This window comes from Nothobranchius furzeri, chromosome 5, assembly GCF_043380555.1.
Source record: "Nothobranchius furzeri strain GRZ-AD chromosome 5, NfurGRZ-RIMD1, whole genome shotgun sequence".
Classification (NCBI taxonomy): domain Eukaryota; kingdom Metazoa; phylum Chordata; class Actinopteri; order Cyprinodontiformes; family Nothobranchiidae; genus Nothobranchius; species Nothobranchius furzeri.
Window position 1 is genome coordinate 2755489 of NC_091745.1, and position 18383 is coordinate 2773871.

The window sequence follows — 18383 nt, forward strand, 5'->3', positions numbered from 1 at the left end:
TAGTTTTCTCTTTGTTAATTTTTAACTGTTTAGCTAAAAATTTACCTGAGTTATTACTATGTTCAAAGTTTCTATTCGTAGTCTTTGTGCTAAGAATTGTATCTTTTTGTCAATAATTCCATGAAGTTCTAATTTAGCTTTACGTAATTTGCTCAGTAACTCTTCTTCTGTGGATGCCTCTAAAGACTGAATGATTTCTTCTAACTCCTTATTACGTTTGTTTGTTTTTTTCTTATGTGAAGAGAAAGAGATATGCCATCTCGTTTAAAGTCTTAGTAAAATCGCTTTCATCCACCGTGTTGTATCTTTTTGTTTTGTTGCGGAGCAAAACACTTCCTGCCCTCATTTGAGTTTTGGGCAGCTGCAAATGTCACGTAAAGCCCAGCAATTAAAAATCCCTTCTTCTTCTTTTTCGTCTTCTTCTATATTTGCTCATCCACATTGTCTCCTTTTAAAGTTCAGATAAAAAATTTGAATACTTAATTATCTTTTAAACATGGGATGGAAACCAGAAATTAGTTCCTAGAACTATAGACTTAGCATTAGATTTCCTCTTCATGCCTATCAGAGCTGATAATTAGTAAATAAATAGCTCAACGACCATGAGATAGGCATAGTAATGTTATAGAATCTGTTCTAAAAATATTTTGTGTAACACTATCAAATATTTTGCAACAAAATTAACTAAAGTGTTGCATCCTTTTAGGTCGGGGTGCAGGTGGTCCATCTGAATGTGCCTCTTACAGCAACTTTCTAAAAATGGCAAAGGGCTGCATTTTGACAGATTAGGGCTGGCCCCTGTGTGGCGAGCTTCAGGTCAAGTGTTAATGGCTCCGTTTGCTTGCACCTTTCTACAAAGGAGCACACTAAACTCACAGTTCAATCAAGCCCTGTGAAAGCCTATAATTAGATACACACATATACATTTAATTAAATTCATATATTTATACTTACATATGTGTGCTTTCGCGTGACGTTTGTCATCACCCTTTCCTTATTCTGCTCTCATTCCTCCTTTCCCAGGATCCACTGATTCCCCTCTTTCATATTCATTTTCTCTCTCCCTTTCCTTACCTTTTTTAATCACAAGTTTTTTTATGTCATTTGAAACATATTTAAAAAATATTTTTATATTTAATTATATATTACATTTTGTGAAGCGCCTTGTGAAAATATAATTTGTATTATAATCTTATATAAAATATAGCTTTCTTTCTTTCTTTCTTTCTTTCTTTCTTTCTTTCTTTCTTTCTTTCTTTCTTTCTTTCTTTCTTTCTTTCTTTCTTTCTTTCTTTCTTTCTTTCTTTCTTTCTTTCTTTCTTTCTTTCTTTCTTTCTTTCTTTCGTATTTGGCAGACATCAAATGTAGAAAGAGGGAGTTGAAAGTCCGTCCTGGCCTTCAGCAGCCCCCAAATATCAAAGCTACTGGATCCATGGAAGAACTGGCCAAAATACCAGCTACAGTGTATGTGTGCATACAAGCCTGCAGAAGATGTATTGATTGCTAACCAGGGATACATTTGAAAGTTGAACTTTAGTTTTTTACCTATTTTCTGCACCATTATACATAAACATTTGAAAAATCTTTCAATGTGATTTCATGGATTTTTTCCCCATTCTCTCTCTGACGGTTGAAATGTACATATGATAAAAATTACAGACATCTCATCTCTTTAAGTGGGACAATTTGGACAATGAATGGGTGAAGAAATCATTTTTTCTCCAGTGTTTTTGTAAACATATATTGCATTTAAATTACAGTGCACTCAAAATAAATAGAACCTAGTTCAGTTTTCTTGTATAACATTTAATTGTTAATAAAAAACTATTTTTTTAAAGTAGTAACATTTAATGTGGATTTCATATTCATCTTGATTAGTAGAAATATCAGTATAGTTTCCTAAGAACTTGGACTATAGGGTAGGCTTTCTAAATATGCCTAAATCCCTTTGGCTCCTCCTTGGTGTTGTTTTAATGTTGTTTATTTCACATGGCCTTGTGGTATTTTAACTTTAAGGCAATAAACTAGACCATCTATCAATGAAAGTTTATTTTGGTACAAAACAAACAGTGGATTTTAGTTGGCCAACCTGAGAGTTTGTAGTTAGAAACAAAAGCATAAAACCTATCCGTTTTACTTGATATTTGACCAAAGCTAACACATTCGAAATTAATCAGTGAATCTAAATTCTCGCTACACCACTAAATAATGAATACCACACATCAAACAATCCAAAGATTTATACGAGTCATGAAACCTAGTTTTCCCTTCAGTTATGAAAATTATACGATCTTCATAAAGTCTCTTTAAGCCAACTAAAGTAGCATAGTTTTTAAATGTCTACACACATACAAAGACACAATTTTTTTTATTATCATAGCTTGAGTTTTCAGTTTGTCGATATATGACTGGATTCCTTCATTTCCAACAAATTCTGGACATGTTGAGGCAAAAGTTTTTTTTTCTTTTTGCTTGAAACATTATTTGTATTATAATCATTGAACTTCAGAATATTTAAGAATGAATAAAAATAGGATTCGTTGGTTCTTGGTGAAGCTTATTGTGGCTTTATATTGCAATAAAACTATTGAATTTAACCTAAGTTTGCAGCATAGTAATGCCATACTTTAGTTGAACACTTCAATTTATAGGATTTTCATAGACACCAACAATATTACAAATCCTCTTTGCAGGTAAAAATGGAATTTTGACAGGTTTAAAGGACAGAAAATTATCCAAACATAACCCAACTTCCCTATAAAGCAAGCTGGAGACCTACTGAAATTTGAGCCACTACAGGAATTCATTGAGGAGAAATTTTTTTCAAGTTATTTAAACATCATTAGCGACCCTTCTATTGCAAAGGACTGCAAATTTGCTTTCATTGAGACAGTTGTATTACAGTACTGTGCAAAGGTTCACTTGAGTTAGCCAATGTAATTGAATTACTGGTTAGCTATTTCTAAAATAGAATTACATTCTTCTCAGAATCTATCTCTTTATAGCATGGAGTTGAAGGGTGTTGTGTGTGTGTGTGTGTGTGTGTGTGCACACGTGCGTGGACAGAGTGTTATTTTTTATAAGCTGCCTGTCTAATTTATTTGATGACTGCTCTCACTTTCTGCCAGGGTTTGCTTGAACAGCGTAATCCAAAATAGGTTGGCATCTGACAGTGTGGTCTCATGTGTCAGGAAGCTTAAACAGATGACAGAGGCATCTTTGATACTTATAAGGTGCTCCCTTTGGCTGTTGGCCGATTCAGTTAATGAACTGCGATTTAACAGCAGCTACATTCCCTGTTCCACTATGTGGTAGATGAACTGCTGGGTGTAGCAAGTGAATGCAAACTGATTGTAGAATATATCTCCGATAAAGTAAGTGTTTTAATGAGTATTTGCATTTACGTTTTTTGTTTTTGGCTTCAGTTAGTTTTAATTTACAGTAGGTGCTTTCTGAACCAAAGCCTTATGAAAACTATAGATACATGTGATGGATTACTTAAGGGTTAAATTTGTATTCATTGTAAAAATTACAGCTGTTTATTTTTCATATAGCTTAGCATGGCATATTTATATTGTTTTAGATTTAAAGTAAACCATTACCTAAAGGAAAGCTGACTGTTTTTGTCACATTGTTTGCATGAATTATTAAACATTACATGGCATTAAACTTTTAAATATATTTTAATTATTAAATGTTGATCTTGTTTTAGCTTTTAATTGATATTTTGAATACTTTACCAGATCAGAGCAATTATGAATGCTGTTGGAAACATTTTCCATACAAAGCATGTAATGTTATCACATAAATAGTTTTCTGATGCACCAATTAAAAATGGTTTGAAAACAACTCTGTGTGCCTTTCCTACAATTATTAAAATACAAAATGCTGTTAATTTTGGAATTAGTAATCTTCTTAATCTGTGAAACACATCATGCGATGAATCAAAATTATTCTCTAAAATGGCCTTTCTTTTGTAATAAAAATATAAGCACTTCTGTGGATTAAGTACTCATACTATAGAATCCGAAATAGTTAAATTTTTTGGTTGAGCAAAACTAATAATCACAGCCTTTATCAGTTTTTTAGCACATGCAATTGTGGTTTTGGGTGAATTCTTCCAACTGTAGAACAAACATTTCTGATCTCACTCAGTTGCTTGGCTGACCACAGATGAACTATAATTGTTCAAGTTAAACAAAAGATAAACAGATTACATTTCATTGATGTAGTTTATTGACTTGATACAATAAAAAAGAACAATTTAACAGCTGTAGTTCATATTTTATGAACTTTGTTAAAATGTTGCAAGATGGTTGATGTCTCTTATTCAGCACTGTCAGACTGGAAAAGAGTAAGAAAATGAAGTTATGTTGGCACGTGTTACAGTTAGGTTAACAATCTCATGTAAACATGCAGTTTTACATAATATTGAAGTGAAAAAACTTCCTGATCTAAGATCTGGTTTCCATGAAATGAGAAATCACCTTTCCAGCATCACGGCTCTTGGCTCTGAGCTTGTTGACCTGGGACTCAGCGATGTCAGCGCGCTCCTGGGCTTCTTCCATCTCATGCTGAACCTTCCTGAGCCTGGACATGTGGGTGTTGGCCTGCTCCTCCTGTGGATTTTATAATTGCATTTTATTATATTTATTTTATATTACAATCTCCTCTAAGATTACTGAAAAACTGAGTGTCCAAAAAATAAAAAATCAGCAGTCATAAACTATTTGACTTACAGCCTCCTCAGCCTGTCTCTTGTAAGCCTTGACTTTGAGTTGCAGTTTGTCCACCAGATCCTGAAGTCTGACCAGATTCTTCTTGTCCTCCTCGGTCTATGGTGGTAAAAAAAACAAAACTTATGTCACAAAAACAAACCAACAGACAAGAATAAAACAACTGAAATAGAATAAGTACCTGGTATGTCAGCTCCTTAACTCTCCTCTCATATTTGCGGACACCCTTGATGGCATCAGCTCCACGTCTCTGTTCGCCTTCAACTTCAGACTCCAGCTCACGAACCTGTTTGAAATTTAAAGGCAATGTCAGACTTGACACTGCTGCTTACTGAAATCCTTTAAGTCGTGGAACATTCATACCCTCTGTTCCAGTTTCTGGAGCTGCTTCTTGCCACCTTTCATGGCGAGGTTCTCAGCCTCATCCAGGCGGTGCTGCAGGTCCTTAACTGTGACCTCCAGGTTCTTCTTCATCCTCTCCAGGTGAGAACTGGTGTCCTGCTCCTTCTTCAGCTCCTCAGCCATCATGGCAGCCTGGTCAGAGGAAAAGTTGAAATTACAATTGTGAAAGATATGGCTTAATAATAAGTGTCTGGGGAGGTAATAGTTTTAAAGGAGATTCTCACATCAGTGATAGCCTTCTTGGCTTTGTCCTCAGCATTTCTGGCTTCCTGAACACTATCATCCACCTCACCCTGAACCTGGACAAGATCCGACTCCAGCTTCTTTTTGGTGTTCAGGAGGCTGGTGTTCTGTTAATTGTCCAAAATAAATGTTGAGCATATTCAATTTTTATTTTATATATTTAATTTATCATAAATGAATAGAAACCAACCTGAGAGTGGAGCAGTCCAACACGCTCACTGGCATCAACCAACTCCTGCTCAGCCACTTTACGTGCTCTCTCAGTCTGCTCCAGAGCAGCTCTCAGCTCCTCAATCTCAGCCACCATCAGACCATTCCTGCGCTCTACCATGGCAACCTGCTCCTTCATGTCTTCCTGTCCTCTGACAGCATCATCAAGGTGCAGTTGAGCATCCTAACAGCAAAAGTATGGATCAGTCAAAATGTTCTTTAGTTTCAAGCTTTCTTTTAAAATTCAGACCTAACCCCAGCCCCACCTTGAGTTGTCCCTGGACATTCCTCAGTTGTTTCTGGGCCTCAGCAGCCTGCCTGTTGGCATGGCTCAGCTGAATCTCCATCTCATTCAGATCTCCCTCCATCTTCTTCTTGACTCTCAGGGCATCGTTCCTGCTCCTGACCTCAGCATCAAGAGTGCTCTGCATGGAGTCAATCACCCTCTGGCTGTTTCTTTTGATCTGTTCCATTTCCTCATCCTTCTCAGCAATCTTCCTGTCAACCTCACCCTTGACCTGGTTGAGCTCAAGCTGGACACGAAGAATCTTAGCCTCCTCGTGCTCCAGAGTGCCCTTTACATTTAAAAAAGATACCAAAATGAGTTGTTGCTAAAAGAAAAGGTCATATTCATTAGCATTTATGAACATGCAGATGTATTAAATCTAGTAAATAATTAAGTCATAATCAAGATCTTACTTCAGCTTCCTCAAGAGCTGACTGAATTTCAGATTTCTCAGTCTCAACAGTCTTCTTTGCTTTCTCCAACTCATGGATGCTCTTTCCTGTCTCACCAATTTGTTCAGTCAGATCTGAGATCTCCTCTACAAAAAAGTTAGAGGAAAGGCATATTAATACCAAAGGTACAAAAGTGATTTTCTTTGTAAAAAAGAGACAATTGCAACAGAGACTAAAAAGAGGTCAGCAATATAAGATGGTTAAATATCTCATAAAATCCACATCATTCTGTGTACTTAAAAAAAAACATACGCTGCAGGTTCTTGTTCTCCCTCTTCATGGTCTCCAGCTGATCCAGTGCCTCCTCATAGGAGTTCTTCATCTTGAACAGCTCAGTGCTCAAAGAACGAGCCTCCTTTTGGGCTCCTTCCAGCTCTGCCTGGCCCTCCTCATACTTCTGCTTCCATTCTGCCAGCACCTATATTTGCAGTAGAGGTAAATAATTGGTAATAAATGCTGGACTGAGTTTACTGGTGCTACTCTTCAGTAGTTCAAATTGTTCATTTTACCTTGTCAAAGTTCCTCTGTTTCTTGTCAAGGTTGGCAGCCAGACCATTAGCTCTCTCTACATCAATCATGAGGTCCTCCACCTCACCCTGCAGCCTCTGCTTGGTCTTCTCCAAAGAGGCACACTTGGAGTTCACAGCCTCAATGGATTCCTCAGCCTCTTGCAGGCGCTGGGCAAGCTTTTTCCTTTGGTGAACAGGTGTTTCAGTTAATTAGTGGAAAATACCATAAATTAAGTGTATTATACGTAACAAAATTGTAGGCACATACTTGGCCTCCTCCAGCTCCTCAGTGCGTTGGATAGCATCAGTCTCGTATTTGGTTCTCCACTGAGCCACCTCACTGTTGGCCTTAGACATTCCTCTCTGGAGCTCAGCCTTGGCCTCCTGCTCCTCCTCAAACTGCTCCCTGAGCAGATCGCAGTCATGGCGGGCAGACTGAACAGCATGGGCCAGGGCGTTCTTGGCCTAGAAAACACAGTCAGTGTGAAACAGGTATTATTTTACCATTATTACACAAAAGTCTGGGGGGGATTGTGAAGGCAACATTATTTGTCAATGCACACTGAATAATTAGTTTTCTAGGGAAAATGGAGTTTTTGTGGAACAAATAATGTCACATTTCAGTACCTTCACTTCCTCTTCCACGTGTCTCTTGAGCTCCTCAATCTGCTGAGTGAATGCCTGCTTGCCTCTTGTCAGCTGAGAAACAAGAGCTTCTTTCTCCTCCAGCTGGCGACCCAGTTCACCTGTGAAAATTGCACATGTATTGATGCACTTGGTGCTTTGAATGTAGCATTAAATACGTCGAATGCTAGGTCACGTACCATTCTCTGTCTGAAATCTTGCCTTCTGTGCATTAATGTCATTCAACTGACGAACATTTTCATCATTTTTGGCTTTAATTTCACTGAGTTGGTCCTCAAGGGTTCTGCACATTTTCTCCAAGTTGCCCTGAAACCACAAAACGTTTATTTTATTTTGTGATATTTTATCAGACTCACAACTTATTATAAAAATGAGATGTGTCTGTTCACCTTTGCTTTGGCAACAGCCTCCATGTTGCTGGAGAGGTCATCAATCTCCATCTTGTACTCGCTCTTCTCCTTCTCCAGCTTCTGCTTGACGCGCTGCAGGTTGTCGATCTGCTCTCCCAGCTCTGCAACGCTGTCGGCCTGCTTCTTGCGGAGAGCTGCTGCAGTGGCTTCATGCTGGAGGGTGGATTCTTCAAGGTCACGACGAAGCTTCTGGAACTCAGCTTCACGCTTCTTGTTCATCTCAATCTGAGCAGCTGTTGCTCCACCAGCTTCCTCAAGCCTCTCACTGATCTCCTCAAGCTCCCTGGAGAGGTCAGCTCTCTGCTTCTCAACTTTAGCACGAGCAGCCCTCTCAGCTTCTATCTCCTCCTCCAGCTCCTCAATACGAGCCTAGAATTTGACAAATGAGAGTAACATTTAAACTGGTTCATTAACTTGAAAGTAACAGAGTTATACATTGATATAATAACAAGAGTTTTATAGGAATATATACCTGGAGTTCTTTGATCTTCTTCTGAAGCTGAGCACCAAGGGACTGTTCATCTTCAATCTTGCTGAGGAGTTGGCTGATTTCAAAGTCCTTCCTGTATTACAACAAATACACTTTTCAATCTGAACATTTATTTCATAACATTGTGCAATGCTATAATCAATCTTTTCATTTACTTCTTGATTTTCTCATCAGATTGCTGCTTGTCATTCTCCAGATCCATAATGGACTCCTGGGCCAGTTTGAGATCTCCTTCAAGCTTTCTCTTGGCTCTCTCAAGATCCATACGAAGCTTCTTCTCTTGCTCCAGTGAGCCTTCAAGCTGTCAGATGATACGTATTTCTACATCAACAACAATAGTTTATGCTAATCCAAATAAAATGATGTAGTAAAAAACAGTTTTCTTACATCATCCACTTGCTGTTCCAGCTTTGTCTTGGCCTTGGTCAGAGTGTTGACTTTGTCTTCCTCTGCCTGGAGATCATCCAGTGTTTGCTGATGGGCCTCCTGGAGAGCTTTCTTCTCCTTGGTCAGCTTAGCAATGGCCTCATCTTGAGTAGCCATCTCTTCTGTCAGGTTTTTCACCTACATGTAACATGAAAAATGCATTAAAATACATCTAACTGCATACATGTACACAGCTCTGTAACTTAACACCCTAGTAGTATCAGACTAACTGATTTGCACCTTGTTCTCAGTAGCGTGTTTCTCCTTCTCCACTTTGGCCAAGGTGAGCTCCAGGTCATCAATGTCCTTCTTCAGCTCAGAGCATTCATCCTCCAGTTTCCTCTTCTTGGCAGTCAACTCAGCATTGATTTCCTCTTCATCCTCCAGTCTCTCAGTTGTTTCTTTGAGTTTAGCCTCAAGCTGGATCTTGCTCTTGATGAGCCCTTCACACCTCTCCTCAGCATCTCCAAGATTCTCAACTTCCTATGAATAGTGGTCAATATAATTTTAAGTACGACTTTGTTTAATGCTCACTATGTTGTAAGATAGTCTGGAAAGCACATGTAAAATTAATGTGAACATGCTCATTTGTTGTAAAAATGGGAACAACACTTGTAATTTGAATTTAGGAGAACAAGAAATCAAATGAGACATTTTCCTACTCACAGCAGCAACTTGGAGCTGCAAGTCATTCTTCTCCTGGAGCAGGGAAACCATTTTCTCCTCCAGCTCCTTCTTCTTGGCCAGAGCAGTAGCCAAGTCTGTTTTCATCTTGTCATAGTTCTCCTTCATCTGCTGCAGCTCCTTCTCAGTCTCAGCACTCTTCAGAAGAGGCTTGATCTTGAAGTACAGTTTCAGCCATGGCCAGTTCTTCACATTCATGAATGAGCGAACATTGTACTGAATTGTGTAGATGGATTCTCTAAAAGGAGCCAATTATAGCATAATTTTACTTTTAAGGCAAGGACATCTTTATGTGAAAGGATAGATGAAGTCATCTGATAATAATCCCACCTCCTCTCCATCATCTTGACAAACTCCTTCCTCATGACATAACCTCTGCAGAGAGCTTGAGTCATGGTCACCAGCTCAGCCAGTTTTTCATCTCTCATCTCCTCAAGTGTACCCAGCAGACCAGCTTTGAAGAACACCTATGTGTTCACATCAAATATATTGGTTGTCACAATCTGTGAATACCACTAGGCACATTTTTTTATATCAGTTAGAAATGTACCTTAGTGTGTCCAAACTTGTACTGAGTGTGGTCCACATCAATGGAGCCCAACAGCTTCTCTGAAGCCTTCTTGTTGTCGATGAACTGTCCCTCAGGGATGACACTGGCATTCAATACTTTGTATCTAAAGAAAAATAATAATTAGTGTTTCTAACTTTTTACTATACAAAACCAAATTTTCATGTCTGTAGTAAAATAAATGTAACCTCTGCTTGAAGTCACCATAGAGGATTCTACCAGGGAAACCCTTTCTGCAGATCCTGATACCCTCCAGCACACCATTACACCTCAACTGGTGGATGACCAAGAAGTTCTCCATGAGACCTGGGATTTGAAGATATGTTAGACTAGTTCAACTTTATTTCGTTGAATGTCTTAGTGTAATGAACAATGGCAGTTCTTACCTGGGGTCTTTGATTCATTGGGAATCAGGCAGCGCACAAAGTGAGGGTGAGTGCTCCTCAAGTTGGTCATCAGCTTGCCCAAATTCTCCTGTGGGTCAGCATTGTAAAACAAAAATCTTGTATATTTTCTGTTTTGGGTTCACATTGTTTTCAAAAGCACTTATATACCCTGACATACCCTGAAAAGAGCGGACACAGTCTGGAAGGAACCACCCTTCTTCTTGCCACCCTTCTTTCCACCGCCACCTTCAGCTTTAGAAATACACAAGATTTTTTACTATTTATACATTTACAATGAACTGTTTACTATTCTCACTACTATTTTGATACCCATTTATTGTTAACTGAAACATAAAATGTATTAGGTAAATGAAGATCTTTTTCTTAAGATTTGTCATTATAAAAGAAGGTGGGGTTTGAGCCCCTTAAACAGAAAAACAAATATGTTTTAATAATCACTTACGTTAATTATTTTTAAATAATTACAACTGAGGCCATATTCACCTAATTTTAAGACAAATGGTTGTTTTTCCTCTCACATATCTTACCCTCAGCTCCGGCATGGGCAGCATACAGGAATCCCAGCAGTTTGTTGGAAGACTTCTGGTAGAGCCCAACAACAGATTCATTCAGTGGGTCCTTGTTCTTGTCTAGCCATCCAGTGATGTTGTAGTCCACTGTACCAGCATAGTGAACCAGGGCAAAGTGAGCCTCAGCCTTGCCCTTTCCAGGCTTTGGTTTCTCAAACGCCTTATTCTTGCCAAGATGCTGGTCAATCAGCTTGTTCTTGAAAGTTGTGTCAGAAGCCTTGGGGAACATGCACTCCTCTTCAAGGATGGAGAAGATGCCCATTGGCTGGCAAAAGTACATTTTAAATGAGACATTTTTTATAAAATATTTGTAGATGAATAAATAAAACTGATTGAGCATCACAGCTCCTTACCTTCTCAATCAGCTCAATGCAGGCAGCCAAGTCCATACCAAAGTCAATGAACTCCCATTCAATGCCCTCCTTCTTGTACTCCTCTTGCTCCAGGACAAACATGGTGTGGTTGAAGAACTGTTGCAGTTTCTCATTGGTGAAGTTGATGCAGAGCTGCTCCAAGCTGTTGAACTGTAATCACAGAAAATGTGTTTATTTTGATGGCAAAATAGTATCATTCTCTAAACAGATCATTTTAACTACTCACATCAAAGATCTCAAATCCAGCAATGTCCAACACTCCAATGAAGAAAGCTCTTGACTGCTTTGTGTCCAACATCTCATTGATACGGATGACCATCCACAAGAACATCTTCTCATAGATTGACTTGCACAGAGCTGAGACAGCATTGTTGACCTAGAAGGCAAAATGCCAGTTAGAGTTTTATTCATTTAGCCCATGTACACAAACAGCACAATTGCTAGATAAATCACATGAAAATTTAGGGCAAAAAGAGAGAAAATTTGTAGCTTTGTTTTATTTACCTGGGGGACGGTCTGACCTTTGGTGACCATCTCATTTCCGACCTTGACTCTTGGGTAGCACAGAGCTTTCAGCATGTCAGCTGAGTTCAGGCCCAAAAGGTAGGCAATTTTGTCAGCGACTGATGGAAAGAAAGACAGTACTCAATAAAGTGAAAACTTCTCAGCATACCACAAAGTTTCAATGCACTAAGTACAAGACAAAAACATGAAAATCCTTTTAAAATTTGTTAAAATACGTAATAATTTGTAATTACCCTCAGTGCCATCTGGTTCAGCCTGCTCCTCACGCTGCTTCTGCTTGAACTTCATGTTGCCGTGATGCATCACAGCACCAGTCAGCTTGTAGATGCTGACCTTCTCTTCAGCATTGAAGCCCAAGATATCAATTGCAGTCTGTGCAGAGAGGAGTGCATTAAGTAAGCATCACTTTAGTTTTAGGTACAAAAGCCTAAGTTCATCAAAATATGTTTTTACATCTGTTGCAATGAACTCCTCCACATCATTGATGCTCTTGACTGTGATTTCACCCTGGCTGATCATTGGGTAGTCATAGGGGTTGGTGGTGATCAGAAGAGCCTCTGCAAAGAAATACATTGAAAATAAGTTATATTTCTGTTAGTTTCATTAAAACATTATGCAATATTAACATACCCAGAAGCTCAGGCTTGTGGCCTGTCATCAGCTGATAGAAGATATGGTAGCTCCTCTCAGCAGACAACTGGAAGGTGACACGGGACTTCTCCAGCAGATCTAAGACAAACAGAAATCATAAAATGTACCACAATAAAATAATCAATGCCAGTAAGGTTTATGCACCAGTTGATTTCACTTTTATTTCCTTGTGAGGAACCCCAGTTATGTAAAATAATGAAGTGGATTTTCTGCTTTCGTTATTCTATACTTCTACACTTGATGCTCAATTTTAATAATTACACTCATAATGATTTTTTCAGCATTTTGTCTGTAGGCACACTTTATATTGACTGTAATAATTTTAGCTTTTTTCATCCTTTCTTGCAAGATAATACAGTGATGGAAACTTACAAGTTTCAATATCAGCTGAAGCCAGCTTTCCAGATGTGCCAAAGTGGATCCTGATGAATTTACCCTAGATAATAACACCGTTGGCATTAGTTTGATCGTACGACATTAAGTCATTACTGTCACAATAAATTTTGCCACTTACAAAACGGGAGGAGTTGTCATTCCTCACAGTCTTAGCATTACCATAGGCCTCCAGCAGAGGATTGGCAGCAACAATCTGGTCTTCAAGGGAGCCCTGCAAGAAATCATTTTAGTTGTGAAAGCCATTCGTACAGAAAGTCAAACAAACAAATCATTATTTTATGTACCTGAATTTTACCAGAGCTTCCTGCATCCTTTTTGCCACCCAGAGCAGCAATTGTTGCAAAGTACTGGATGACACGCTTGGTGTTGACAGTCTTTCCAGCACCAGATTCACCGCTGAGGCAGAAAAGCCAATTTTTAAATACTCAACTTAAATTTTGTATGTGGTAAATCAAAAATTTTGTTTTTTGCATACTCACGTAATCAGGACAGACTGGTTCTCACGATCTGAAAAACAGACCAACATGAGTTTCGTGGTCTTTTGTTGTCACATAATTAAAAAAACTTATTTGGATATATATTTCTGACAGTGAAACATATTCGTAAGTAATATCCATACCAGTGAGCATGAACTGATAGGCATTGTCAGAGATGGAAAAGATGTGGGGTGGAGCCTCAATCTTCTTCTTGCCTCTGTATGCTGCTACACAGACAGCATCATACACAGGAAGCCACTTGTAGGGATTCACGACCACACAGAACAACCCAGAGTAGGTCTGTTGAGCAGAAACAGATCAGTGTGCAGCTGTTTTTGTATTCATGTTAGTTTTTAGTAAAGTAAAATCTCACGTAGATCATCCATGATGCATAACGCTCTTTGAGGTTATACAGCACACAAGGCTCATTGAGGTGGGTCATCATGGCCATGTCCTCAATTTTGTCGAACTTTGGAGGGTTCCTGGGATGGATGTCATCCTCTTTTACGGTGACAGTCTTCACAGAAAAGAATGAATGTCTTTTATACCATCAAATCCTTCAGAATAACTGTTTTTGTATCCGAATAAACCTAGCTGACTAAACATTACTGAAACTTATTTTCAGAAAACTGTTCTCAAAACATTTACTACAAAGGACAATGCTTTAAATGATTGGAAAATTGTATTTACCTTCCCTCCGTCGGTTTCAACAGTGGCTTTGCCACCCTCCCTCTTTGTCAATTTACCCTTGACATACATCTCAGCCTCATCAACCACAAAGAAGGCTGTTTTGGCATCAAATGGAGTGGTTTGAGCTTCAATCCTCTCCCTCTCTGGCTTCCGGAGGTAAATGGCTGCCGGGCCATACTGCTCCATCTCAGCGTCCGTGCTCATGATGGCACTATTGGTGGAGCCTGAAAATGTAAAAATTCTCGCATAACCACAAAGTAGACATATAACCATAAACTGTTATTAGTCTGTCATGTCATTAAAATTACCTTAGCTGGTATAAACAGAAATTCTTCAATGTTCTGTGTATGCCAAGGTGCTAGAAAAGAAGTTTTAATTAGATACAAGTTTTCAGATATGGTAAATATTACTACAGTTATTTAATAAACCTTATGTGAAAATTACTACTACTGTAATGATGTTTTGCATGAATAATACTATTATCAGTTGTGTGTTGAGTTTTGAATTTTAACATTTATTAATTGAAATATCTTTTCTATCAACAATTAGGTATAGTATGATGTTAATAGTTTAACACATGCAAAGTAAAGAACATTTTCACTGCACTCACCTGTCTTAGATGCCTTTCAGTTAGAGCACATGTCCAGAGCTGGTGCTTTTATATACACAACAGCCCAACCTCTTCAGCATTTGTGGTCCACTCAATTTGGTCAGGAATGTTTGACATGTCGTTGCTTGAAATTGATGCAGTCAAAAATAAAGAATTGTTTTATTTTTCATTTAGTGTTAAACAACAGTGCACATTTAGATAAGTAAATGTCAGTATTACAGCTTTTTTGTTTATGTTCCTGCAAAAGCTTAGACACTTGCCTAATTTTATTGAAAAGTAGATATTTGAAAACCCTTTTGGCTTATTGTGATTTATTTGGATTTTTTTAATAAGTAATTTTTCAACTTAACTGTCTTTTTAAAGCTTAGTATTGCTGTAATGTTCACAGTTTTCCTTACAGTAAATACCAAAAGTGCCTATTTTAGAGACTATGTGTTAATGGTATTACAGATTTGCCCAGTTCATAGCTGACATATTGTGATTTTTGATATCAAACCCATTAGAGAACTTTAGATTCATACAAGGGCTGAAATACTTCAGACTTCTAAAATAGAATAGTTAATGAACTTTCCACTTGAACCGGATATGTGGCATAAATCTCAAGGGAATTAAATTTAAGTGTGGGTCAGCTGGGGTCATTTAACACCAGAAAGAAATTCTCATAAACAAAATTAATGACCTTATTAAGCGGAGCGGAGAGAGTTATATTTTCAGTGACTGTTTTGCTACAGTAAGAAAAAGTGAAAAGATTTATTATTATACCATGCAACCATGAATAAAATGTAATGAAGGACATTCTGGCATCATATCCCAGGATTAACTTTCATGTCCAAGTTCTGTGTGAACGTGCCACATAATTTGCTATCTTGCAATTTATGATGGTCGTATCACCATGTTCAAAAATAAATTGAGCCTAGACAGGGGCACTGATTCATATTTGGCATTGATAGAAGAATATATTTATATAGTGCATTAGGTTTTGCTGTTATTACCATAGCCAATGTTTAAATAATAATATTGAATTTACTATTTGATTTTACAGGCTGAGTATAACCATTTTACAGGGATCATTTACAGTTCAAATTGCAAGTTAGCTGTAATAACCCAGAATACAGGCTGAACTGAAAGAAAATAACAGAGCATATATATATGGTAAAATACAAATGACAAATTTGACAATTGTTTTTATTTATTTTTTGACTCCGGTAGAAGCACTCTACAGACAGTTTAATGAATCATTTTAGGATTGTTAAGTCTAAAAGATTTTTAGGGAAATTTGAAGGTCTGTTTAAAAAGAAAAATTAACTTTTATTTAGCGCCTATATAAATAAAAACCATGAGGTAATTCACAGAAACAAAAAGTTCTAATATAAAAAAGATTTTTGTAATGAATACAAAATATGCATAAATTGACAAAAGATAAAAATTGTGATTAAAAAATGAAAGGAAAGTGAGAGAGAAAATGAATAGGAAAGAGGGAAATTGGTGGATCCTGGTAATAGTGGAGTAGGTAGAAAGAGCAGAATTAGGAGAGGGTGGTGACAAAGGTCACACAGAAGCCAGCTTGAACAGATGAGTTTTCAGCTGCTTTTTTAAGCTGATCTCAGGCTCAGGGGGAGAGAGTTCCTGAGTCTGGGGGCCACAGCAGCAGATGATGTGTCACCTTTGGTCTTTAGCCTGGTGCTGCACAACCAGTATGCTGTGATCACTGTACCTCAGGGACCTGCTGGGGGTGTAGAGACTGAGAAGATCACCAATGTATGATGGTGCTTATCCATGTAAGGCCCTATAGACCAGAACCAGGCTTTGAGTAGTAATGCATAACCTAATGCATTATTTAATATTATCATTAATATTAAGCATATGTTAATATTTTGTTTAATAGTTTATTAATGCTTAACAAGTAATGTTAATAAAGGGATCCTTATTGTAAAGTGTTGCCAAACAAACAAGAAAAACCCCGCAAAATATAATGCGTCATGTTGTATGTTATGGTAAGAAAGTAGAAGATCTAGTTGTTTTACCCTCTCTCTCTCTGGCCTTATCTGTTTGTAATATTTATAGAAAACACAGCTTCTTAAGTAACACTTTGACTCCAACCTTCATTTGACAGTTTGTTGTTTTATCCTTCACCAAGAACAAAACCCTGATTCGATCTATTGTAAAGAAAATATATCATTTCTGTCATGTATTTTAAAAATGTTTTTAATGATGTTCATCCTCAAACAAAAAATATCAATAAGTCTGTCAATCAAAAAGATAAGATAGAAAGGCTTCTCATTGACTGTATGTTAAGTACACAAGGGAAAACCCCAAATAAATATATAAAATATATTGTTCTGCTAATCTCAAAATAATTCAGCTGAAAAGATTGTTTAAATATGAATGCTAAATGTATTTATATAGCGCTTTCTAGAGTCCTACAAAGTCAATAACGCCTACATACATTCACATGCTGGTGGTGATAAGCCACATTGTGGCCACAGCTGCCCAGGGACCCACCGACAGAGGTGAGGTTGCTGAACAAAGACACCACCGGTTCCTACCGGATGAAGTTTCTTGCCCAAGGACACAGCGACAGTGACAGATTCGGGCGTGAACCTGCAACCCTCCTGTAGGCACTTCACTCCTTCTTTATAATGTTCATAAATATTTTCCACTAGACCAAAATTCAAGGTTTCATGCTAATACATTAAAAACTATTAAAATTGTTCTGCCAGGGCTTCTGAAAAATCTACATGTTGGATTATCACCTTGTCTTGCACTGACACAGACAGATCTCAGTTCTATTTTGGGCTCCATTGATCACAACTTAAGACTTGCACATGTCAGCAATGATAAACATCTTTATTAAACTGGTCTGTTTACTCTGATGGATTACCATATGTGCATGCTTTTTACTGCAACACTGAAAACTGTTTTTTGTGTTGGTTTGTAAAACCTAGGATGCATGTTGGTTTGTAAAACCTAGGATGCACTACTTAATAACATTTCAGTTATGTGTATTAATGTTAGCTTTTAATGGATTTAAAAGAAGGAAAATCATAACTGTCCCATTTGCTTATCTTTACTGTCTCCTTTTAAAGTTACTATTAAGAAATGAAGAATACTTTTATTTTTAATGCAAACCTCTGATTTACCTGGATGACCTAAATTTTTCTTAAAAACTCACAACACTTCAGCAAAAAATGCGAGCCAGAAAACAGTTCCAGGAACTGTTGACAGAGCATTTCATGTCCTCTTCTGGCCTATCAGAACTGATGATTAATAAAAATTAAAAAAAATCCCTCATATATATATGAGGCACTTTGCAACACAATCAGTCATTCACACATTGGTGGGGATGAGCTACACTGTAGCCACGGCTGCCCTGGGACACACTGACAGAGGCGAGGTTGCCAAGCACTGGCGCCACCGCCCCGTCCGACCACCACCAGCAGGCAAGGCAGGTGAAGTGTCTTGCCCAAGGAAACAATGGCAGCGACAGACTGAGCAGGGCTCGGACTCAAGCCCCGATAATTTGGGTCAGGATATGAAGCAAAACAGGAAGTGACAAAAATTGCAGTTCCACCCTCATCCGCTGGGGGCTGGTGTCAGAAGCGAGCAAATCCTCATTGACTCCCA

The 18383-nt window shown here is 38.0% G+C and overlaps 1 protein-coding gene across 1 annotated transcript; it reads right to left on the reverse strand.

Annotated features, from left to right (window-relative positions):
- Positions 1–4213: 4213 nt before the first annotated feature.
- On the reverse strand, positions 4214–14885 carry LOC107372732 (myosin heavy chain, fast skeletal muscle). Its single transcript, XM_054741268.2, has 41 exons — positions 14760–14885; positions 14458–14507; positions 14150–14373; positions 13833–13976; positions 13603–13759; positions 13463–13490; positions 13268–13379; positions 13102–13194; positions 12960–13023; positions 12567–12665; positions 12390–12493; positions 12170–12308; positions 11916–12034; positions 11638–11787; positions 11391–11561; positions 10996–11302; positions 10626–10699; positions 10448–10535; positions 10250–10367; positions 10044–10167; positions 9824–9960; positions 9476–9731; positions 9050–9292; positions 8771–8947; positions 8539–8684; positions 8366–8456; positions 7873–8262; positions 7663–7789; positions 7466–7584; positions 7107–7303; positions 6839–7022; positions 6582–6747; positions 6291–6415; positions 5858–6166; positions 5572–5775; positions 5363–5488; positions 5100–5270; positions 4918–5022; positions 4740–4835; positions 4488–4619; positions 4214–4344 (listed from the first exon to the last, which is right to left on the reverse strand). Exons 3-41 carry the CDS (start codon positions 14351–14353, stop codon positions 4327–4329), a joined length of 5814 nt encoding a protein of 1937 aa, XP_054597243.1. The 5' UTR covers positions 14354–14373; positions 14458–14507; positions 14760–14885; the 3' UTR covers positions 4214–4326.
- Between the last annotated feature and the right edge of the window lie 3498 nt (positions 14886–18383).

Bases quoted from the DNA above. Each gene is read 5' to 3' on its own strand.
- LOC107372732 (XM_054741268.2), bottom strand. From the start codon at position 14,353: ATGAGCACGGACGCTGAGATGGAGCAGTATGGCCCGGCAGCCATTTAC. The intron at 10,700-10,995 runs GTAAGATATGTG...GTATTTCTAAAG, and splicing joins TGCCCATGCCGGAGCTGAGG to CTGAAGGTGGCGGTGGAAAG. The intron at 5,776-5,857 runs GTGGGGCTGGGG...TTTTGCTGTTAG, and splicing joins ATGTCCAGGGACAACTCAAG to GATGCTCAACTGCACCTTGA.